The sequence below is a fragment of the Candoia aspera genome, chromosome 2 (assembly GCF_035149785.1).
Source record: "Candoia aspera isolate rCanAsp1 chromosome 2, rCanAsp1.hap2, whole genome shotgun sequence".
Taxonomy (NCBI): Eukaryota; Metazoa; Chordata; class Lepidosauria; order Squamata; family Boidae; genus Candoia; species Candoia aspera.
In genome coordinates this window covers 21,131,447-21,155,269 of record NC_086154.1, presented here as the reverse complement: position 1 = coordinate 21,155,269, position 23,823 = coordinate 21,131,447, and the positions used below count along the sequence as shown (strand labels likewise).

General features: G+C 42.3%; 1 protein-coding gene across 1 annotated transcript in view; it reads left to right on the top strand.

The window, feature by feature from the left end:
* Positions 1-23,475, top strand: part of FAM3D (FAM3 metabolism regulating signaling molecule D) — a 28,775-nt gene extending 5,300 nt beyond the window's left edge. Inside the window, exons 3-9 of the mRNA XM_063291514.1 lie at positions 2,097-2,117; positions 3,241-3,364; positions 3,484-3,542; positions 8,871-8,921; positions 9,497-9,581; positions 13,351-13,477; positions 23,325-23,475. Of these exons, the coding sequence (XP_063147584.1) occupies positions 2,097-2,117; positions 3,241-3,364; positions 3,484-3,542; positions 8,871-8,921; positions 9,497-9,581; positions 13,351-13,477; positions 23,325-23,414 (557 nt within the window). The 3' untranslated portion in view covers positions 23,415-23,475. The remainder of the gene's footprint in view (positions 1-2,096; positions 2,118-3,240; positions 3,365-3,483; positions 3,543-8,870; positions 8,922-9,496; positions 9,582-13,350; positions 13,478-23,324) is intronic.
* The last annotated feature ends 348 nt before the right edge of the window (positions 23,476-23,823 follow it).

Below are 23,823 nucleotides of genomic sequence, written 5' to 3'. Positions count from 1 at the left end.
TCTTGTTATACAATTAAATTATTAGAGCTTATCAGTTTACTCAACTATAGGAAATAAGCTGGAAATTAAAAAGATAAAGTATTTAAATGTATAAATAGTCCTTTAGGAGTTCTAGTGATAAAATCGTATTTGATTATAGAAAGTAAAATGAATTCTTCAGGCCACTATACATTGAAGGAAGATTGGTATCCTTCCAACCTTATTGTATCACTTTATTTTGAATCATGAAAGCATGCAATATCTATTTCCGTTATCCTCCTCTTACTTTCCAAACCATTAGTATATAATTCAAAAGAACATAAGCATCCAGAAAAACCAATGAATCATTCAGAACAAAATTAATATGTGAAATAACTTGATAAAATGGATCTGCTCTAGCAGAAAACCACATCATACAAATTGGCATTGCATTTGCATACCCCATTTCCAAAATTTAGCTGACCCCCCCACCCCATGTCTTCCTTAAAGGTATACTAGTGCCCAGTAGACCCCAAATAATGGTTTTGTTACCATTGTTGAAATAACCACAAATGTATATCCCCCTTTTTAATATTAATCACATGACAGTTCCTTCCATTTGGAGGTCCAAAGGATCAGGCACTATGATTCTGTTGCTTTGGCCCATGGCCTATACATTGAACATTGAGCAGGAGTAGACTAAACAGAGAGACTTACTAATGAGCTGGAAATCTGCATGATTGGATGTTCTACTCTGGCCTTTGCAGCAGATAATCTAGTGACACCTTAATATTAACTAATATTATTACATTTACTGCCTTTATGGATCACAGTCCATTCATCAGTATTGCCTTGAGAGAAGAAAATTAAGTCTCTGTCTCTCTGACTCTCTCACACATTGATGTGTATGTAGGTAGGATGGGGAGAAAAAAGGGGAAATGGTAAAAAGAGAGGAGAGAAGTGAAATTGTCTATAGGCAATTACTATTAATTAAACAGTCTTTAGGTGTGACAATGGGACGCGGTGGCTCTGCGGGTTAAACCGCTGAGCTGTCGATGGGAAGGTCGGCGGTTCGAAACCGCGTAGCGGGGTGAGCTCCCGTTGCTAGTCCCAGCTCCTGCTCACCTAGCATTTCGAAAACATGCAAATGTGAGTAGATCAATAGGTACCGCTTCGGCGGGAAGGTAACGGCGTTCCGTGTCGTCATGCTGGCCACATGACCCGGAAGTGTCCTATGGACAACGCCGGCTCTAAGGCTTAGAAACGGAGATGAGCACCGCCCCCTAGAGTCGGACACGACTGGACTTTACGTCAAGGGAAACCTTTACCTTTACTTTAGGTGTGACAGAGCTACTCTTCCATCAATCAGCTGGTTAACTTTGTGGTAAGAAACATTGTGAAAGGTCCCCTGTGCAAGCACCGAGTCATCTCTGACCCTTTGGGGGGACATCGCTTTCACGTTTTCTTGGCAGACAATAGCGGGGTGGTTTGCCATTGCCTTCCCCAGTCATCACCTTCCCCAGCAAGCTGGGCGCTCATTTTACCAACCTCAGAAGGATGGAAGGCCGAGTTGACCTGAGCCGGCTACCCGAGACTCCAGCTTCCGCTGGGATCGAACTCAGGTCGTGGGGAGAGTTTCGGTTGCAATACTGCCACCTACATTACTCCATGAGAAATGAATATGAGTTCTAACACAATGAAATACTCTTCAATAATTCAAGGATAGTTACCTTGAGATCACTATCAGGGTGTCTTACAGAGTTGGGATATGATTCAGGGCACACCAGCTTGAGGTAAATGGCCAAGTGATGACTTGGCCATGATGACATCTGAATCATTACATTTTGTCCTCATGGTCCAAACAAGAAACCTGGGGTTTTGTGAGGCAACACTTTTCCTTGCCTACAAAGCATGAGAGTTACCTCAAAGTTTGTTTGTTTTTTGGTTGGGACAGAAAAATAAACTGTAATCCATAGCGTATTTTTTTTATGATCAACTTTTAAATGAATGAGGCCAAAAGGATTTGGTCCCTCTTATTCCAGGGGGTCTCAAATATGTTCATAAAACAATTAGTATGAGATCTGATTCTAATCTGATTCAAAACATTCTGTTTTGTCTTTTTCTGATTATTTCTGCAGGGACCTATATTGAACCAACAAGTGAGTACATTTCTTTTGGTATTATTTCTGTTTTACCATATGGTAACCTCTGTATCAGAATGCTAATTCTGCAGACCTCAGTTTTCTGTGGATATACCTTTACAGGACAAAGCCCTTGAGAAGAAACATTGGTCATTCCCAAGGCCTACTTTCCCTCTCCTTGTTCCAGCCAACATTTCTTCCCCATGCAGCAGTTTGTCCCCTTTCTTGTAAATATGAGAAGACAAAGCTGCAGTAGTATTTTTCCCCTCAGTTAGGAGCCATGACAAAATGGCTTCTTCACTCTCTTTCCTTTCCTTACAAATATATTGATAAAAAAAGCAAAAGAAGCCATATACTTGGTCCCCTGGATAGCAGGCCCAGGAAATCCTTCTTTGTGTGTCTGGTGCTTTTTCATCTAACCCAAACTACCAAATTCTACCCTCGATGGTGGTATTTTTAGGACCAGCTCATGCTTCGACATGATCACAGGTGTTCATGTTCATGCTGACAGAGTTTCACCATTGATTTCTGTTTAAGAGACCTAGTTTCTTTCTTTTCTTTCATCAGGTGGCAGGGCTGGGTCCATGTTGGGAGGGGTGATTGACCTTTCTATGCCAGTGAGCCATCTGGCTGTGGTGGAGGTGCCCCACTCAGCATTGTCCAGCTGGACCTATCATGTGGAACACACAGTAGACCTCAGCAGTGGCCTTAAGACAGCCAGACTCTGACTTTGACCCTGTCAGCTGATAGTCTCAATATGATTAAGATTGTTGATATGATTTCCAGCAGAAAATAGCTGGCAAGACTTTGCCTGGGCCATTCAGAAAAAGAGAGACGCCACTGGGTGGAAACAGAGCAAGCTGAGATGATGTACTCTTCTCCTTCCTTCTCTTTAACGTATGCCTATCAGACAAGAAAGGCCCATCACAAAGCAAAATGAAGGTGCGGAAGAAAGCCTAAGATGGCCAGTATCATTCTTGTTCCCAGGCACCCATAAAATAATTGGAAATATTGGGTGAAAATATACAGAGTTTGTGCTGTTGGCATGTCATACGGGTCACAGTTAACAGGGAAATGGAGATCTCTCATGTAATATAACCTACCGGATAAATTTTTTATCTCTTCTGAATTTTCTTGCCAGAAACACCAACAATCCAAAATAAATGCCACAGCAGAAGACTTTGTCCTGAACACACTTTTACGTTCAGAATAGCCAGTGGTGCAGCAAATGTTGTTGGCCCTTCCATATGCTTTGATGACATTGTGTAAGTTCAGTGCAGTCAATGTGCTTATGTGTATTCATTTGATAGATGTAGCATTGCATTTACCAGCCATGCTGGCTGAACTTTCTCTCTCAATCTCTCTCTTCATTTGCATTTCTTAGATTGATGAGCAATGTGAAAAATAATGTCGGTCGGGGTTTGAACATTGTACTTATTAATGGTGAGTTTTTCCAAAGGCTTGATCATATTCAGTGTGACTTTTCCGTTTCCATGAATGCTTCTGCTGAAATCACTGAGACTCCCAGTCGGAGTGCTGTTTTGAAGCAAATGTTTTTACTATTCAGCTTATTGTTCCCCACTAAAAATGGCAATCCAGTTTAGTTAGAAAAAATACAATTGCCAGAACATCTAAAAGGCATGGCTGCAGATGAGAAGAAGTAGAAGAGTTACATTCTTCTAGATATCTCCAGAAGAAATCTGCTGTATTGGTTTTGAAGTGCATAGCTGTATGCAGAATGCTGTTCATGTTCCTTCCCTTAAATCCCAGGAGTGCCCATATAGCCAGGCAAAGCACAAACTGCACCGGAGGATCTCTTCACAGACACTCACACACAGATGGCTGGTGCTGTTGTGCAGTTTCCCTAGGATTATTTGCTTGCTTGTTTGTTTGTTTGTTAGATTTATATGGCTGCACAGCTTGTGAGACACAACTCTGGGTGGCTAACAGCAATAGTAAAAACACAATAAGACAATCCAATTTGTTACAATTACACATATGCACTTCACCAAAACCAATAAAGCAGATTTCTTCTGGAGATACCTAGAAGAATGTAACTTGTAACTTCTGTTTCTCCTCATCTGCTACCATGCCTTTGAGATGTTCTGACAATTGTATTTTTTCTAATTAACAAACAAGAAAAACCCAATGGCCATTCAACAACATCTGTCCAACTATACAGTACCCTGGGCTCCAACCTTGCTATGCCAGTGCCTGGGGGGGAAAGCCAGCCCTTAATGGCTTTCCGGAAAGCTAAGAGGGTGGGGCCTTGCCAGGTCCCAAGGGGGAGGGTGTTTCATAGGGCAGGGGCCACTACAGATAATGCATTGCTGTTCACTTATCAGGAATATATGCATTTTTGTATAGATTTTTCCCTAAGATACATATCTGTTTATTGGCAAAGTGCATTGCAAAATTCAAAAATATGCGGATTGTGAATGATAAGTATGTTTTGATTCACATCGGTTCAAAAATGCAAACTGAGGTAGGGTTCCATTTAAAGGTTAACTAAATAAATTTCTCTCCTATTCCCAGTAGAGAGGAGGTGTGGGTTACTGTCCACAAGGAAGAGATGGCTTAGTTCAAGAACTAAGGAACTCTTTGTGTATTGAAGTGATCTGAGTTTATATTCTGGAACTGATGGATTTGCTTGCCACCTAGGTAGCCCAGGCTTAAGGACACTTTTACTATATGAGGATTTCTCCCTTCATCTGCTACTGGACATGGCTATTCATTGCAATTCGGTGCTGATTCATTGCAACTAGCAAAAATACTTCAGCTGCTCTGTAACTTTGGGAAAAATACAACTATTACTACTACTATCATCCTGTGTTTCCATACAGAGTAGGCCAAGCATTCTAATGGGATGTTTCCTCCTAGCAAATGTTCAGCATTTCTCACTCAGGATTTATCCCCACTTCACAATTGCTCCATCACCAAAGTGGGCAGGCAACTTTGTTTGGAGAGCAGGAACAGACGACATCACTTTATATTCACCACCACTCCATTGCTAATCTTTAAAAGTTCTCTTTTCCCCTTTATGTGGGCATGAGCATGCCTGTCCATGTCAGCTGTTGTACTTCACTTCATTACAAGCTAACTCCAACAGTTCATTGGCAGCAGAGTTGAAGCCCTTCTATCCCAAGTGACTGGGAAAATATTGAAATGGTGCACCACTGGACTTATTAATTTTATATATATATATATATATATATATATATATATATATATATATATATATATATTTGTATGTATGTATGTATGTATATTTTAAAGGACAGGGAAAAGTTGGTAGGACATGGAAAGAAAAGTGGTGTTTTTTTTTAAGGGCAATGTTTCTGCCAGGTTTCAAATGAACAACCTTCTATTTATATGGCAAGTGTGACAGTCATTGTGCTATTACTGATACGAGTAGCTTTAGAAGATATTAGAAACCCTGGTAACCATTGATTCAGATGGGAGCTGTTCCTGCCTCTGTGAAGCACTGCAGGGCTTAGTCTCTAATAAAGTGAAGTGCACCAGCCAAAACGGACAAGAGCACTTGAGGCAGCATAAGGAGAAAAAGAATGCTTTAAAAATGCCAGGAGGTGGAGGTCATATTTACAATAGGAGGTGGGTGAGTGCAGAACAAAGTCATCCATTCCAGTAGAAGAGAATATATGGCTGAGGATTGAACTGTAGAATCCTTGGTGCTCTCTGAGTTTGGTTGTTTGCTTGCAGATGTTTCATTAGCCAACTAGGTAACATCATCAGTGCATCATCAGTTACCTAGTTGGGTAATGAAACATCTGCAAGCAAACAACCAAGCTCAGAGAGCACCAAGGACTCCAAAGTCATCAATTTCTGCCCTTCAAAAATGGTTGTTGGCCTGCTCTGGTGATGGGATCACTAAATGGTGCAGATAAGCCCCCATAGTGTTTACAGGCTGTAGTTGGTGAAGACAAAGTGAAGAAAAGATGGATCTAGTTTACATCTGCTTGCAAATCAAACAGTTATGACAAGGCTCAAAGTAAGCCAGCACTTTCTGAACAGATGCAGAATCTGAATCTTTTCTTCTGCAAATACAGAAGACAGAGGCAATGCTCCACAATCATAAAGATCCCAAGATAATTAAGCTAATCTTGAGAAAATAGTATGACATTGGGCAAGCTGAATGGACATTGGCACTATTAAAGACTTCATAAACACTTTCTGTAGCTTAATCATTAATCCTATTTATAAAGGAAGAGAATACCCACAATGGAGGGATGGTTGGTGAATATGACAGAATTTGCAGAGATGGCAAAATTGACTTCTTTGATTAGGGAAAAGACAACACTCTATTTGTCAGTGACTGGAAACCCTTTATGGACTTTTTGCTGAAAATGGAAAAAAACTAACGTGATTTATGGATTTGATGATTAGAAAGGGTAGAATATGGAAAGAAGGGAGCCATGATATAATTGTAGAGTGAGGATTTATAACTAAGAAAACTGGAAGCTGTTTCTTTATATGTTTTTTCTTTTCTTTTTCTTTCTTTTTTTCTTTCTTACTTATTTACTTATCACTTTACTTTTCTCTTTCTTCTTTAAATTTGTATTGTTTTTACTCAGTAAAAAAATTCTTCATTAAAAATTAAAATGGAAGGACAGGCAGGCGAAGAGGTCTAGTTATCTCTGGGCCCCTATTATTCATCCCACCATGATCACAGACACTTGCCCATGATTGCCTGCTTCTGGTTAATCTGCTTTTTGAATATGAGATCACTCTCCTTAATCCTAGGCTAGCACAGCTCACAGGCTGCTTATAAAGTCTCTCCTCCTGTGAGGATAGAGGCTAAAAAGGAAAGTCCGATCACATATCACTCTCCTTGATTACTTAAAAAGAAGAAACATTTAGTTATTCAAGATCAAAACATGGGAAGAAGGTCCTAGGGGGCTCTGAGTTTGCAAGTGGCAAAAAAGCCATATCATTCTGAGTCAGTTATGACTGGAGTGGCCTAGTAAATAAAAAATAAATGGGCAGAATTTAAAAGGGAGTCGATACAGTACGGCAGGGCACAGAAAGAGCAACAACACTAATTTCTACTAAATTTCAACTAAAATAATACTGGTGAGAACTTATGCATCTGGCTGGGTTCACCACGTGCACAGCACACTTAATTTGGGTACTGAACTAACACCTTTTTCTAGATTCACAACAATATATAGAATCATAAAATAACTATATACATGCATGGATATCCATCATACATACATACACACACAAAGCTTTCCGTGCAGCCACTGATTTGGTTTAGGTTTGAGTGTGTTATGTGAACCCAGCACTGCTCTCTAAAAGTATGTATCTGGATAGACATGAGGTGCCTGATGTACACACTGTGGAATTGTATTCACCATAGTATTATCACCAGGCATCCTGTCTTGTCCTTGGATCAGGAAAGAAATCTGAGTTTTTAGCTAGCAGCAAAGGTGGCTGTGCAGTGTGCATTTCTGATCTTGGGCTAACCACAAATATGTCATCACCTTTATTTATACCTACCATTTAGTAGTATCTCAAGTAGTCATTGCAATGCAAAAGTGGGCTTATAGAAGAATGCTATGCTTTTGTTGTTGTTTGCTGTACAACCTTTTTCTGAATAGGCTGATGCAAAATTCAGTAGAAGAGATTTGCAGTCTTCAGCTGGTCTGAAGCTGCGAATGGCATTTTTAGTAAGGGTGAAGGCCACAGTAGATGGGGAAGGACACAAACTGTGTGGGCCTGCTTGGATGTTTTGTTCCTTTTCCCATTTCTTGGGAGGGGCAGTGAGATTGTGTTTTCTCTTTGTTTCTGAACTGTGTGAAATCTATTTCAGGATTTACAACAAACCTTTAAAGCATTTCTTACCTCAGAGAGATGGAAAGCACTCGCTGTTTTTCAGCATTCACACTACTACAGTTTGGAGAGCGCTCTGAAGCCACAGAAGGGGCTAGAAAGGAGGTGCAGCTTTGGGGGCTAAAGGATGACGTTTTACAAATAATTATCCATTTAACAAACACATTTTAAAAAGGAAGAAATCCTACAGCCTCCTTTTTAGATTATACAGCAAGTTTCCATAGACAGGACTGTAGCAATAATAGATATCATTGGTAAAATATCTGTTTACCAGAAGTTCTTACAAATTACATGAAGTTTGACATTACTTTATTATTAGGTTATTTTTGTGCAATGTAACTTGAGGGATACATAATTATGTTTGGATAACTGGAAGATTCAAATACTTTGAACAAAGTGGCAACACTTTCAGGCCTACACATTTGCCTTCTCTGGGGTTCAGTTCACTGTTAGGCTAGGATTATTTCAAAAATCAGCAAGATCTCTCAACCAGAAGCAAAAGCAGGAAAACTGCATGCTTCGTAAGAAGCAGCCCTTCTTTTCAGTAGTTTCAACATTCTGGAAAAATTATCATTGTTCTTCATCCTTGAAGGAGTTACCTGGTTCCTTGTATTTTGAATACTAATTTCTCTTGAAATTTTCTGTGCCCATTTTGTAGATTTTGGCCATGCTCCAAGAACAAGTACAAAACCTGTTTTTAGCAGTTTTAGCAACAGGACATGCAATGCGATGCAGGAAAAAAAGTATTTCTTATCATGCACCTTCACCTATATTGAAAACTTGTTCCACTTTTGATAACCAATTAAGTTAACCTTTGACAGTTTTATTTCATTTTTCCATCGCTCTAGAGGTTGAACTAAGGGTATGTACTTTAAAAACATGTTTCATTAAGATCTGTGTTTCACTTCAAATCTCTAGGAACCACAGGAAAACCCATCGGTATAGATAGCTTTGACATGTATTCTGGAGGTATGTGAATTCGTTAATTTGGTATGTATAGATGGGGCAACACAGAGGGTGAGAGAGGGTTGCAAGTACAGGAAAGTTTCCATAAAGCAAAGAAATTGTTGAGATGGTTAGCATACGTTATTGTTAATATTAATATTTCTTCTGAAGTGCAGGGTAACACTCGTAAATTGGATAACCTCCAAGTTGGGTTTCTATAGTCATTGTAGTTTATTATACCTATTTCCAATCTCAGAGGGATTCAGAGGAGGCAAAGCAGGTTGGACCAGTCTATGGGATTACCCTTATATGTGGTTTGAAAGCTTTCACTTGTTCAAAATCCAGCTACTATACATCTGGCTGGTTTCTCAAGACAGAACCTTTCTCCAGATGCAACTTCTAGAATTCTATACAGCACAGCCAACACCTGGAAAGTGCTAGCTGACCTATAGCATTTGATTGATTGATTTTCTTTCAGTGTGTTACATTATTTGTTAAGGAACAGTGTGATCTCCTTTGTTAGTTATAGTGTCTTTATCTTGGAAGTTCACTAGATAGCACAATAAGTAAATAAACTTTTTTGTTTGTTTCTCCATAAGATGTAAAAAATTTACTGGCTTTTTTGAAACCAATTAAAAAAGGCACCCTTGCGCTCATTGCCTCTTACGATGACGTAGCGACAAAGTAAGTAAACTACTGAAGTACCTCTTTCAATTTTATTAGTCTTGTGGCATAATTTGTTTGCAAAGGAATAATGCATAAGGAGATCCTTTTTCGAAAGTTCCTGTTCGTGATATAAGCATGACGTGGCTGTCAGCAAAGACACTACTCTCTTCCTCTTCATCTCATGCCAAAATACACTAACAGCCAGTAACACTGCTTCTCAGCTGTGAACTTTGAACATTTCCTTTGTTCTGAGGCAGAGGAGAGAAGTCAGATGGTCTAGAATTCCCCTGAGTATTGAGTATGGGATAAAATGAGTGCAGTTAAGATGAATATAACTCCAAGGTTGATATATATTATGAGAGAATTTATTCGTTATATTATTGTATTAATTAATCACATTATTTATTTATCAAATTTCTATCACTGCCCGTCTCCCTTTCAAGGAGGGACTCTGGGCGGTTTACAATAAAAACAGAGTTAAAATTCAAACAGTTATAAATACAATAAATACCTAAAAATAAAAATGAGATAAAATCCAGATGGCTGAGAGTTCTCTAACAGTCCGTGAGTATAACGGGCCCTTTCAAAATCATTCTATGGCGCTAAGCCATCCCCAGGAGTGGCTAGTCCCCTTCCCATTTCGGCCTTTACATTTATTTTAAATGAACGTGCAAGATATGGAATACATTTCTTTTTTTTTTCTTTGCTGCGTAAATTAGTTTTCTGTCAAGAAAGGTAGATTTTACATTCCATACTTTTAGGAGTTTATCCAGGGCATTTATCCTCACTTTGCTTACTGTTTGGAATAAGGAAAATCAACTTTTAGCTCCCTTCTTGGGCTCAACTTGTTACTCAGAACTACTGGAAGCTTGGCGCTCAGACAAATCAGCCATCAATAGACACATAGAGATAAACCACATTTACACACCATCCAAAAGAGACAATAAAAAAGCTAAGAAGGAAACAAAAAGGCCAGAACACATCCTCTCCAGCAGCCAACACCCAGATAAGCAGGGATTAACACCAGGCAAACAATCAAGCAGAAAACAATCCCCTAATATACAAATATAATATACAAATATACAATATAATATAACATATATACAATATATTCATACCCATTACAAATACAAATACAATTAATAAAATGAATACAAATGTATTCATACCCATTCCAAGGAAAGGAGATCAAACAGAATGTGGAAATTATCAAACAATTTCATTAATTTCACATGCTAGCAAAATTTTGCTGAAAATAATTCAACAACATTTGCATACATCGACAGAGAACTACCAGAAGTCCAAGCTGGATTTAGAAGAGGATACGGTATAAGAGATATCATTGCTGATGTCAGATGGATCTTGGCTGAATGTAAAGAATACCGGAAAGATGTTCACCTCTGTTTCAAGACATTTGACTGTGTGGACCATAACAAGTTATGATTAATATTATGAAGAATGGCACTTCATAATAGAGCACTTAATTGTACTCATGCAGAACCTGTACACGAATCAAGAACAGAACGTTAGAACAGAAAATTGTGATGCCAAGTGGTTCAAAATTGGAAAAGGTGTGTGGCAAGGTTGTCTACTTTCACCCTTCTTATTCAATGTGTACGCTTATTCAATGTGTACACTTATTCAACGTGTACTTATTCAATGGGTACGCTGAACAAATAATTCGAGAAGCAGGAATGTATGAAGAACGGGGTATCAGAATTGGTGGAAGACTCATTAACAACCTGGGATATGCAGATAATACAACTTTGCTTGCTGGAAGTGAAGAAGACTTGAAGTACTTGCTGATGAAGATCAAAGATTGTAGTCAGCAATACGGACTACACCTGAATGTGAAGAAGACGAAGATACTCACAAATGGACCAATAAACAATGTCACAATAAATGGAGAAGAAATTGAAGTCGTCAAGAATTTCAGTCTACTCAGATCAACAATCGATGCCAAGGGAAGTAGTAACCAAGAAATCAAACGATGTATCATGCTGGGAAAATCTGCCATCAAAGACCTATCTAAAGTTTTCAGAAGTAAAGACGTCAGTTTAAAAACAAAGACTCATGCCATGGTCTTCTCAGTTGCCACATATGCCTGTGAAAGTTGGACATTAAAAAGGGAAGATCGAAGAAGAATTGATGCATTCGAATTGTGGTGTTGGTGAAGATCACTGAAAATACCATGGACTGCCAGAAGAACAAACAAATCAGTTTTAGAAGAAATACAACCAGAATGTTCCCTAGAGGCGAAGATAACTAGGCTTAGACTCTCATACTTTGGGCACATCATCAGGAAAGACCAATTGCTTGAAAAGGACATCATGTTTGGTAAAGTCAAGGGCCAGGAGAAAAGAGGAAGACCTTCAATGCGATGGATTGATACAGTTACAGCAACAATGGATGCAAACATTGGAACAGCCAGGCATATGGCGCAAGACCGAACAGCATTTCGTTCTGTTATACATGGGGTCACCATGAGTCGTAAACAACTCAACGGCAGCTAACAACAACAATATACAACATACATATATACAATATACAATAACATATATACAATATAATATATATACAATATAAAATATAATATACAAATATAATATACAAATATAAAATATACAAGTCAAGGAATATGATCATAAAGTTGGAAAGGACCATTTAGACCACTGTGTGCAACCCCCTGCTTAGTGCAGAATCAATTACAGCTTAAATATTGCTTGAGCACATAATAATAAACACCGCTATTCATGCAGATGGCTGGCAAACCTCTGTTTCAACATAAAATAAAAGACAGGTGATATGCATTATTTTTAAAGGTTCATGGACAATTTATGTTAATATATAAAATTAACTGAAGACATGCTTCTCTAAGTTGCAAGATATTGCAACTATAAATGGCTCTGAAGTTCTTTATGAACTACAGAAATATAAAAAGATATTGTGCAAAATTTCTACCTTATTTAAATGGACAGTAAAGCAGACTGGATTGTTAGTGTTATCCACATCTCTAGTACTATCCTACGCATGTTGCAGGGAAATAAGGCCCACTTAGTCCAGGGTATATAGGAGTACATCGGGTCAACCAATGTCAGATAAGAAGGTTTGAAATACATTAGATATAGATGATGAGAGATCAGAGATCAGAGAGAGAGAGAGAGACTGAGAGAGAGAAGATCTCTTCATGGCTCAGATATTCTCCCAGTCCTGTTTCCACTTCTCCAAGAAAGGATGACTTTCAAAAGGATGGTTCTAATAAATCCAAAATATGTGTTGTGGTTTTTCTCACACCAACTTATGAGCACACAGAATCTCAACTCAGAATGTTCTGTTTTGATAGTTCCCTGCAAAGCAGCAAGGATAATAGAAACAGGCCAAGCCTACAAAGGGAAACTTTAAAGGGTGACCTGCTTGGATGGAGAGGGAATCTCCTAAAATCTTTGGCTCTGGGAACAACAGTGCTGTTGCTTTGGTGAATGGTAATAGCAAAAAGATTAAAATCTCTTCGCAACAGATTTGGGCAATGGAGGATAAGGAGAAACTATCTGGAGTTGGAGTGAGCTTTGTATCAAGAGATCTTCCTCCGTCTTCTGAAAGGCTGAATCATGAAGTGTTGAACTGATGGGTTGAACACTTCTGGTGCTGTTATTCCCCCCCCCCCCCGTTTATTTTGCTATATTTGGACTTTAGGGTATGTACTGTATACTTCTTTGGAAAGTTTGTTGTTTTTGTTCATTCAATGACGTGTTAAAGAAAAAACATGACAAAACCATTTCTGTCTCAGGCTAAATGATGAAGCCCGGAATTTACTTGCTGACTTAGGAAGCATCCATGCTTTCCACCTGGCTTTTCGAGACAGCTGGATATTCCTTGGTGGGAAGGGACTCAAAAACAAAAGCCCGTTCGAACAGGTATGTTGTTGCTAACAGTAGCTGTGCACTGCAATCCAAAGTGACACATGTGCAGAAGGTTTCTTACTTGCTGACTTAAGGAAATGGCAGAATCAGAAAACTCCTAATCTCCCTCAGAACATGGCAGGAAAGCCCCTCCCCTGGCAAAGAGGAGATCACCCAGGGGTGGTGCATCTCTGTACCACAGGATCCACATATACTTGGGATAACGCCTATAGGTTTCCGCTAGCGTCAGCTCCTGGGCTAATCTGTTCAATTTCAATGACAGGTATTCCTATCAGCCCTTGGAGGTAGGCAAGGGCAGAAAACAGGAGTCGCTAGGCATCTTGGGATGTACTTTAATGTGGCTGGGGTATTGTAGCAGAATCTGTCCAAGCCCCTCTCTACTTCAGCTTATACCTAATACATCAAGGTGAATTGTTTCAAGTTTCTTACTTACACTTATCCTTTTATAGTTTCCCAGGACTCAGATATTTTTACTGTAACTGCTTAGCATTACTCTCCTGCTTCTCTGAATCCAACTGTAATGATTGCCCCAGCCCCAAATACTCAGACTCACAAGAGGATGCTAAATGAAATCTGATTTATTAGAGTACTAAAAGCAAATACAGAGAAAGCTGAGAATGAGCAAAAGCGCGCCAAATACAAACTTAAACCCTTGCTTCAAACGTATCCCGCCTCCCTCATAACAGCCCCGCCCGGCACAGGTGCTAGCAATCGTCAGAGTTGCTAGCCTGGGAAAGTAACCTTGAGCGCAGTAGATAACACAAACACATTCCAAAGCAAAGCCAAAATATAATCGTTCCCATCCTCCCTAGACAAATGAAACACGCATCCAATTAATGACATGCGAAACGTTACGATGCATCAAATACATTGAAACGGCGCACATGACATACCGCCCTCCAAAAATACCCCTAGGGACCTGGTTTCGAGGGATAAGCGGAGTGGAAACGGGCCACTAGAACCGGGGAAGCTACATCTGATGCGGCGACCCACTCAGGATGAGGGAAATGCTTCCAACGAACTAAATATTGCAAAGTATTGCGAAGGCGTCTAGAGTCCAAAATTTCTTTAACTTCAAAGTGTTGCTGACCATCAATCATGATGGGGGTGGGAGGTGGAGGTTGCCGATGCCAGCGATCAGAAGGAATAGTCGGTTTGAGTAAGCTGCAATGAAAAACAGGGTGTAAGCGTTTCAGGTTATGAGGCAAATCAAGTTTAAAAGTCACAGGGTTGATCTGAGCGACAATTGGGAAAGGACCCACAAACTTAGGTGCAAGTTTCTTTGAAGGTTGTGATGACTTGATAAACTTGGTAGAAAGGTACACTGAGTCCCCAACTTGGAATGTAGGTTGGGGGGCCCGCTTCCGATCAGCATACAATTTATAATCCGCTTGAGCATCAGCCAATGCATTTTGAATCATTGGCCAAGAGTCAGCCAGTTGTGTTGACCAATCATCTGTAGTGACCGCACCTGCAGGAGGTTGTGGGAGATCAGTGATAGGGACAAAGTCTTTACCCAGAGCCACCCGAAACGGGGTCTGTCCAGTGCTTTGATGCACTGCATTGTTGTAAGCCACTTCAGCAAATGGTAGAAGGTCCACCCAATTGTCCTGCTGATAATTCACAAAAGCGCGCAGGTACTGCTCTAGAGTGGAGTTAACCGCCTCAGTGGCCCCGTCCGTTTGAGGATGCCAAGCCGTGGAGAGGGCTTGCTTCGTGCCTAACAGCTTGAGAAACGCCCGCCAAAACTGAGAGGTAAATTGTGTACCTCTGTCTGAAATCAAGCGGGAGGGACATCCGTGTAGCCTGTACACGTGTACAAGGAATAGGCGGGCTAATTGACGCGCTGACGGAATGGACACGCAGGGAATAAAGTGGGCTTGTTTGGAGAAATAATCTTTGACCACCCAAATGACCGTTTTGCGTTGGCTGGGTGGGAGCTCTACAATAAAATCCATGGAGATTTCTTCCCAAGGGGAAGAGGGGGCTGCTACCGGCTGCAACAGCCCCTGGGGCTTGCCCACCTTGCGCTTGGACATTGCACAAACAGTGCAGGAAGCAATGTAGTCTTTGACATCTTTACGTAATGTGGGCCACCAGAATTGCCTCCGAACGAGGTGCAAGGTTTTTACAAACCCGAAGTGACCTGCGAGTTTGTCATCGTGTGAACGTGTTAACACGTCTTTTCGGAGGCTTTCAGGAACGTAGAGGCGGTCGGACTTCCAAGCGAAGCCTCTGTCAAAAGTAACATTGTCTTTATTCGCAAGCAACCAAGTATCCGTTTTTAATTCTTTTAAAAACTTTTGTTGCAATTGGGAGGGAATTGACAAAGAGCTTGGCTGAGCAGCGCTTGTGGTGGGCGGTTGTTGCGCGCGCGTTTGGCTACGCGTCACAGCTTGCATGCCCAATTGGGGCGCCGACCATAGGGTGCTCACCACATCTGGCGCCGCCCCAGAGTCTTGAGGTTGCCTTGACAAGGCATCAGCCAAGAAGTTCTTTTTCCCTGGAATAAATTTGAACTGAAAATTGAATCGATTGAAAAATTGAGCCCAACGAACCTGTTTAGGGCTCAGTTTTCGAGGGGTACTAAGTGCCTCCAAGTTTTTATGATCAGTCCATACCTCAAAGGGGTGATTAGCCCCTTCCAACAGATGCCGCCAAGCTTCTAATGCAGCTTTCACTGCAAATGCCTCCTTTTCCCAAACATGCCAACGCCTCTCAGTTTCAGAGAACTTGCGGGATAAATACGCACAGGGCTTGAGGCATCCTGCCTCGTCTTTTTGCATCAACAATGCGCCAATAGAATAATCGGAGGCATCAGCCTGTACAACAAAAGGCTTTGAGGGATCAGGGTGTTGTAAAATGGGCTCTTTAACGAAAGCTGCTTTCAGCCGCTCAAACGCCGTTTGACAAGCAGGCGTCCACCTCAACAACGCTCCGGGATTCTTGACTCGCCTAGTATCTCCCACCCCTTTCGTTCGAAGCAGGTCCGTTAGGGGCAAGGCAATCTCAGCGAACCCCCTTATGAATAATCTGTAATAGTTGCTGAACCCCAAGAAACTTTGAAGTTGCCTGCGGGTACGGGGACTCTCCCAGTCCATGATAGCCTGCACCTTGGCAGGGTCCATTTCTATACCTTTATCAGAAATTCTATACCCCAAGTAGTCAATTTGGGCCTGATGAAAGGCACATTTGGATAGCTTTGCATACAATTCAGCAGATCTGAGTTTACACAAGACTTTCTTTACCAGAGCTACATGCTCTTTCATGGTTTCCGTATAAATCAATACATCATCCAAATACACCAGTACACCTTTAAACAGATGTTCATGCAAAACTTCATTGATTAATTGCATAAATACCCCAGGGGCCCCAGCCAACCCAAATGGCAACACCTTATACTGGAAGGCTCCCAACGGGCAGTTGAATGCAGTTTTCCACTCATCACCCTCCTTGATTCGTACACGATAGTAGGCTTCTCTTAAATCCAGTTTAGAGAAAATCTTGCCTTTGGCCAGATGTGACAACATGTCCTTTATCAATGGCAAGGGATATTTGTTGGAAATTGAGACGGCATTTAATCCGCGGAAATCCGTACAAAGTCTCAATGTCCCATCCTTTTTTGGGCGGAAAAGAACCGGCGCCCCCACGGGTGAATTCGCCGGCTCAATGAATCCGCGCGCCAAATTTTTGTCCACAAATTCCCTCAACAAAGTCAGTTCCTTTTGCGTCATGGAATAAATTTTAGGTTTAGGCAATTGAGTGTTGGGCAGCAGTTCAATGGCACAGTCCGTCTTTCGATGGGGGGGCAACTGGTCAGCTTCCTTTTCACCGAATACATCAGCAAACATCCTGTACTCGGCCGGCAAGCCCTCCAGAGGAGAGGCCGGGTAAGGCGGAGTCGCAGCTGCCGCAACCCCCACCATCTCCTCTGGGGCACCCTTCCCCTCTGCCGCTTGATAAAACCCATCCCTAAATGTGATGGTCCGGTAGACCCAGTTTATTTGGGGGTTTTGCTGCACCAACCATGGTACCCCCAACACCACCAATGGGCCCCCTACGGGAGCCACGACAAAAGACAACCCTTCCTGGTGACTGCCCAGTTGCAAGGCTACCCGCCCTGTAAAATGGGTGACCGGTTTGCCCCCTGCCATGGACCCATCCAATTGAGTAAATGCGATGGGTCTTTGTAGGGGAAAAGTGGGGAGCTCCAAAGCCGCCACCACGTCGGGGTGCATCAGACACCGGGAACACCCCGAATCAATCATGGCCCATACTTCCACCGTCTTGACTTGTGAACCCAATTTCAATTTCACCATGAGTAAGCGATAAGTGCCACTCACCGCTGGAGGCTCGCGCCCGTCTTCTACCACCTGCCCAGCGGCGCCCTTTAGAGCAGGTGGCTGGCGTTTCCCGCCGGTTGCGGGATTTCGGTCTCCCCTTCAATTTCGTAGAACATCACATCGTCTCCCTCGGTCTCAGCCACCGCAGCTTTCTGTTTCCTCGGCAACGCAGGGGACTTCGCCGGCGGTTTTCCGGGCCGTTCCTCCACCTTTGCCTTCGGGCATGCTGCCACTCGATGCCCCTCCTTACCGCATCTCAGGCACAATCCTTTGGCATACCGCTTCTCACGCTCCTCGTCCCAGGGTCGCTGTCCCGGTTTTCCCCCGGTGGTCGATGGGCGGCTGGGCTTCATCTCCCGTCCCGACTTGACAGTCTTCCGCTGGGCAAAGACCTCTTGGGCATGTTCAGCCCTTCCTGCTAGCAGGATCCACTCATACAGCGTGTATGGGTCGTCCCTCCCCAGGGACCAGCGCAGCACCTCGGTATTCAAGCCATCTTTGAAGAGCTCGATAATGGTTGCTTGGGACCAGTCATCCACCTTCCCAGCTAGCGCTTTAAACTCCAAAGCATAATCGGCCACTGATCGGAACCCCTGCTTGAGTTCCTTCAGGGCTCGCTTTGCTCTCTCCTTTGCTAAGGGGTCCTCGAAGTGTTGCTTCAACGCCCAGAGGAACTCCTCGAGATTTTCCAGTTCAGGCGCTTCCGACTGGCACATCTGGACATACCAGTCTGCCGCCCTCCCCTTCAGTTTGGTGGCAATGGTGATGATTCTTGCCTTCTCCGATTGGAAAACCGCCCCCCATTCTTCCATATAAGCTTTCGCATTAGTCAGGAAGAACGAGAGTTTGGTCGGGTCCCCATCAAACTTGACAGGGAAGTCTCGCATACCGCCTCCCGCCGGGCTGCGCCCCACCACCGGGGCTGCTGCGGCGGGTGCTTCCCTGACTCGGAGCGGCACGGGGCCCCGGGGCGATCGCCCGGGCGCTGCTGCGATTTCCATCTGGACCGACTGGTCCCCTTCGTGCCTCCGCACCACCCGTCGCCGTTCCGGGGTCAGCCCCTGGGAGGAAGGGGTTGAATGCCTCTGGCTGGATTCTTCCCGGAGCTCTCGCATCGAGGTTACATCCAAGCTCAGCTGTTTCAGAATAGCCTCCAACGAATCCATTTTCGACTCCAGCACTCTGATTCGATCCGGAGTGGGTGAGCCCTCCGTTGGCTGCACCTGCACCACGTTGGGGGATAAAGGGTATCTCTGCCTCCAGGATGGGCCCCCCGCTGCTGTGGCATCTCCTCGGGTCTCATCCCAGGTGAGCAGCTCACCCGGAGAATTCACGGTGGTCTCCGGGGCCGTTTTCAGCCCCCCGGCTTCGCTCTCCGACCCGGAGCTCGCCTCCTCTCTGATGGCGGACAGCTCCCCTCCTTGGGACGGTCGGCCGGACGGCCTCACGGTCGAGTCCGGTTCCCCTTCCTCCATCATCACGATTTCGGGCTCGGTCATCGCGGGCTCTCTCCCTCACAAGTTAGACGCTTGTCTTCCTTGGACAGGGGCCAGCGGAGTTAGGAACTGAGATTCTCAGCTTTATGTAATGATTGCCCCAGCCCCAAATACTCAGACTCACAAGAGGATGCTAAATGAAATCTGATTTATTAGAGTACTAAAAGCAAATACAGAGAAAGCTGAGAATGAGCAAAAGCGCGCCAAATACAAACTTAAACCCTTGCTTCAAACGTATCCCGCCTCCCTCATAACAGCCCCGCCCGGCACAGGTGCTAGCAATCGTCAGAGTTGCTAGCCTGGGAAAGTAACCTTGAGCGCAGTAGATAACACAAACACATTCCAAAGCAAAGCCAAAATATAATCGTTCCCATCCTCCCTAGACAAATGAAACACGCATCCAATTAATGACATGCGAAACGTTACGATGCATCAAATACATTGAAACGGCGCACATGACACCAACCCGCATTCCTTCACACCACCAGAATTAAGATTTTCAACAGTGCTGCCCTGTAGCTGGTTTGCCTGCTTTTCTCTTTCTATTAGAGCGGAATATTTCTGTATCTCTCTCCCTTTCCCTCTCCCTCTGTCTCTGTCTCTCTTTCTCTTTATCTCTCTCTATCCTTCTCTATCATATCTTCATAGGAGGTCAATAACATCAGTCACTTATAAGTGACCAAGTGATTGAAAACCTGCGCCTTTTAAAGTGTGTCACACATTTTTACATATACATGTAAAAAAGGGTAGAACCTTGATTGCTTGGTCATGCCTGCCATTTTAATGTCATTGACCCACCCACCATGAATGCTCTTCTTCCTTCCTTTCTTCCATCCATCCATCCATCCATCCATCCATCCATCCATCCATCCATCCATCTGCAATGGAGTGAAAGGCCTGGTAACGTCACCCTCCCCTGTACATTTTTCTGTCCCTGCCTAACATGAATCAGCACTGCCTCCACAATGGCAATCTGTCCCTTTGCCGCTACACATGCCCTCACATGCCCCAACATAGCCATAGTTGGGATTGCTTCCTTAGTTTTCATAAACCACTTAAAACAACCTTCAGCATGTGGGCTGAAAGTGGTCTTTTTTCATCAGCAGCTGCTCTGATAGAACTAACTTCCCCACCAGTTTTTCTTTAAATATCTCTACAAATTCAAAAATAAATTGCAAGCTTGGTATAAAAGGAGTTTGACCTGTTTTATGTCTCAGCTTCAGCAGGGAGATGAGTTCTGAACAATGTGTCACTGGCCAGATGTTGCTGGATTGCAAATCTGATCTCCCAATGTTGGACTGGCTATTCTTGCCCAGGGCTTTGTAAATACACCACTAATCATACTTATTATGAAGTTTATATTTAGATAGTGAATATCAAGGCCAATTCTGAGAATGATTTTGCACTCTGAAAAAAATTAATCAGCTAATTTTAGATTCCCACCCCCCCACCCCCATATATATATTTTTTTTACATATTAAAGTTGTCTTTCTTGGTCACACTGAGAGACACACTGATGCCATGGCTCAGAGTGCAGTCTGTTGTATGTGTGTGCTTCCCCCACCACCACCAAAACTGAGCAGTTTTCTGCTCATCGATGCACTCAGAATCCACACATAAATGCATGAATGTGTGATGTAGTTATAACCACCATAATCTTTGCCACATCCAGTGAAATATATTAAATGGATATCCAGTTATCTTAACATAAAATAAATGCATAATCTCACTGATGCACTTTGTGGAAATAATTTTATATAGCCAGCAAACCAATTATTTATTCAGAAGAATTAAAATCTGAATTTGATTAATTATATGCCATCAAGTCATTGTCAAGTCTTAACCATATAGATAGATTTTTTTCCATGACAATCTACCCCTATCCTGTTCTTTCAAGTCTCCCAATGGTGCACTCATCACCACTGTAACTGAGTCCATCCACCTTGCTGCTGGTTATCCTCTTCTTCTCTGTCCTTCCACCTTTCCCAGCATTAGTGCCTTATCTAGAGGGCTGGGTCTTCGCATAATGTGTCTGAAAAAGTTTGAATACTCCATGTAACATTATTAAAGGCCCATGGACAACTTCATGTTTTGATGGCCTATGATGAACACTGAAACAAAAAGGGCTCATTCATAAAGCAGGTGCCATGGTGGATGTGGCCAGTCACATCACACGAATGTATCACTAGGCCATCTGCAAACGTTCTCCTTCATTCCTTTTGGCCGCCCAGAATACTCACTATCAGCTTCCCCTTTCTTTTTCTGGACAGGTGGACTGTGATGATTGAGTGGTGGTACTGCTGACCAACTTAGAGCACCTCCTCTCAGCCTAGAGGAGGAATTTAAGTGGTGGTGGTGGAAAGATTGGTTTGAAGGAGATTCACCGTATTAGTCTAGGGCAGGGTGTCTCAACCAGGGTTCCGCGAGAGGTCACTAGGGGTTCCCTGGGAGAGCACAATTTATTTAAAAAATTATTTCAAATTTGGGCAACTTCACATTAAAGAAGTAAATTTCATTCTTTATTTTTAGTTTAAGAACGCTGTTCATGCATCTATACAGGCCTACCCATGAAATGAATACAATAATTTTGTAACTTCTGGCCTATATTTGAGCCTGGTTGTGCAGGGGTTCCCCGAGGCCTGAAAAGTATTTCAAGGATCCTTCCAGGATCAAAAGGTCAAGAAAGGCTAGTCTAGGAAAACTTCTACTGCCAGGGAGACTGGGGCTAGGAATATATTTGCCAAGGTCAGCAAGGACTGACTGGCTAAAGATACAATGTAGAATCTAATGAAGCTTTTTAAGAAGCATTTAAATGCTTAGCTTATTTCCTTGTTTAAAAGTTAACCAAGGGACCGTACTGTCCTATATGTTTCCCACATTCCACCTAGCCATGTTACTCTCTAGATAAAGGAAAGAAAATAAATCTCCATCAGAACAGGCTGAAAAAAAGGACCCTGTAAAAACCTCCCAGAGGAAATAGAATTTGGCTTAATTTTAAAGAACAAAATAAGAAAATAAAGCCCACAATGAGGAGAATACACATCATGGATACATTTACAAATAAGGCAGTAGCTTGCAATCACCCAGGTTTTCTTTTCTATGAACACCTATGAAATTTACAGGGAATACAGTGGGAATAGATGTGTTTCTCAGTGCTAGGGCCAGCTTCCTTTTTTCAAATTTTATTTAAACATGCAGTAATCCAGTCTCATAAATTTCTACTTAAAACTTATCCTAAAAGTTAGAAATAAATGATGGGTCATGATCCCTCCCCTCTTCTCCCATTTTTTGACACTGGATATCGCACACACATACAAAAAGGGTATAGCTTGTATCTTTCAAAAGCCTTCAGCACTGTACCCAAACAAGGTGTTTTTACGTTCCAACTTCTTTTAAAATTGTGTTTTCAATTAAAATAATCATTTAAAAATGTAAAAGGTAGAAGAGTAAAAAGCTTGGTGGACCCCAATGGAGGTGTCGGCAAGGACATCAGTATCCATGGAAGACAGATTGAGGATCTCAGATATACTGACCCAGCCTTTCTTAACCTATTATCCTCCAGTTTTGATCTCAAGTTACAGAATTTCAAGCCACTCTTGCCCTTGGTTAGAAATCGTAGTTCTTCCCAAGGCATACAGAGGAACTAGGTTGGAAATAACTGTATGGACTCACCCCACTGCTCAGAAAATACTGGATGCTATTAAATGAATGCCTGTAGAACCTTGCTACAAGTCACCTATGATGCTTTAACGTATAAAAGGAAGGTACCTGATTAAACATAACTGTAGCTGTATCACAGAAATGCAATTCCTACATCTCCAAATAAAAGTCAGTTCTGTAATACTGAGGAAGAAATATCTGCCAGCTACTGAGCTGAAGAGGTTAATGGTTTGGTTTTATGGAAGCCATATTCGTATCTGTTGAAAAGTATAAATATCAAAAGCTAATGCCTACACATTTTACTCATCATACTCTTAATTTTGCCTCTCTTTTCTTTTACAGTATTTGAAAAACAGTAAGGAGACAAACAAGTATGATGGCTGGCCTGAAGTTCTGGAAATGGAGGGCTGTGTGCCTAAGAAGCTAGAGTAGCATAGAACTAAATTTGGAGCGAGAACAAACTGTGGTCTTATCAAACAGACTTTTTATTTTGCCTGAGAGCCTGGGGTAGGGAATTTGAAGTGACTCAGCCTTCAACCCCATGAGGTTTTGAACTCAGAGTTCAAGTCACCCTGCTGGTCTCAGATGAGATAACAAAAAAGGAAGTTGGTTATGGCATGTGACCAATAGCAATTTCACTACTGCTCTGATATATATGTAATGAGTTCTGAGGGACTACAGGCGTATGCTCCAGCTGAACTAATGTTTTGGGAATTCCTATGACCATTGTAGCTAGATTCCACAAATGTAAGAGCAAATCCTTCAAAAAGAGCTTTTGGAGCTGAAGATGCACATAATATAAAATAGTGATGGACACTGTTTCACTCTCAGGAGCCACGTT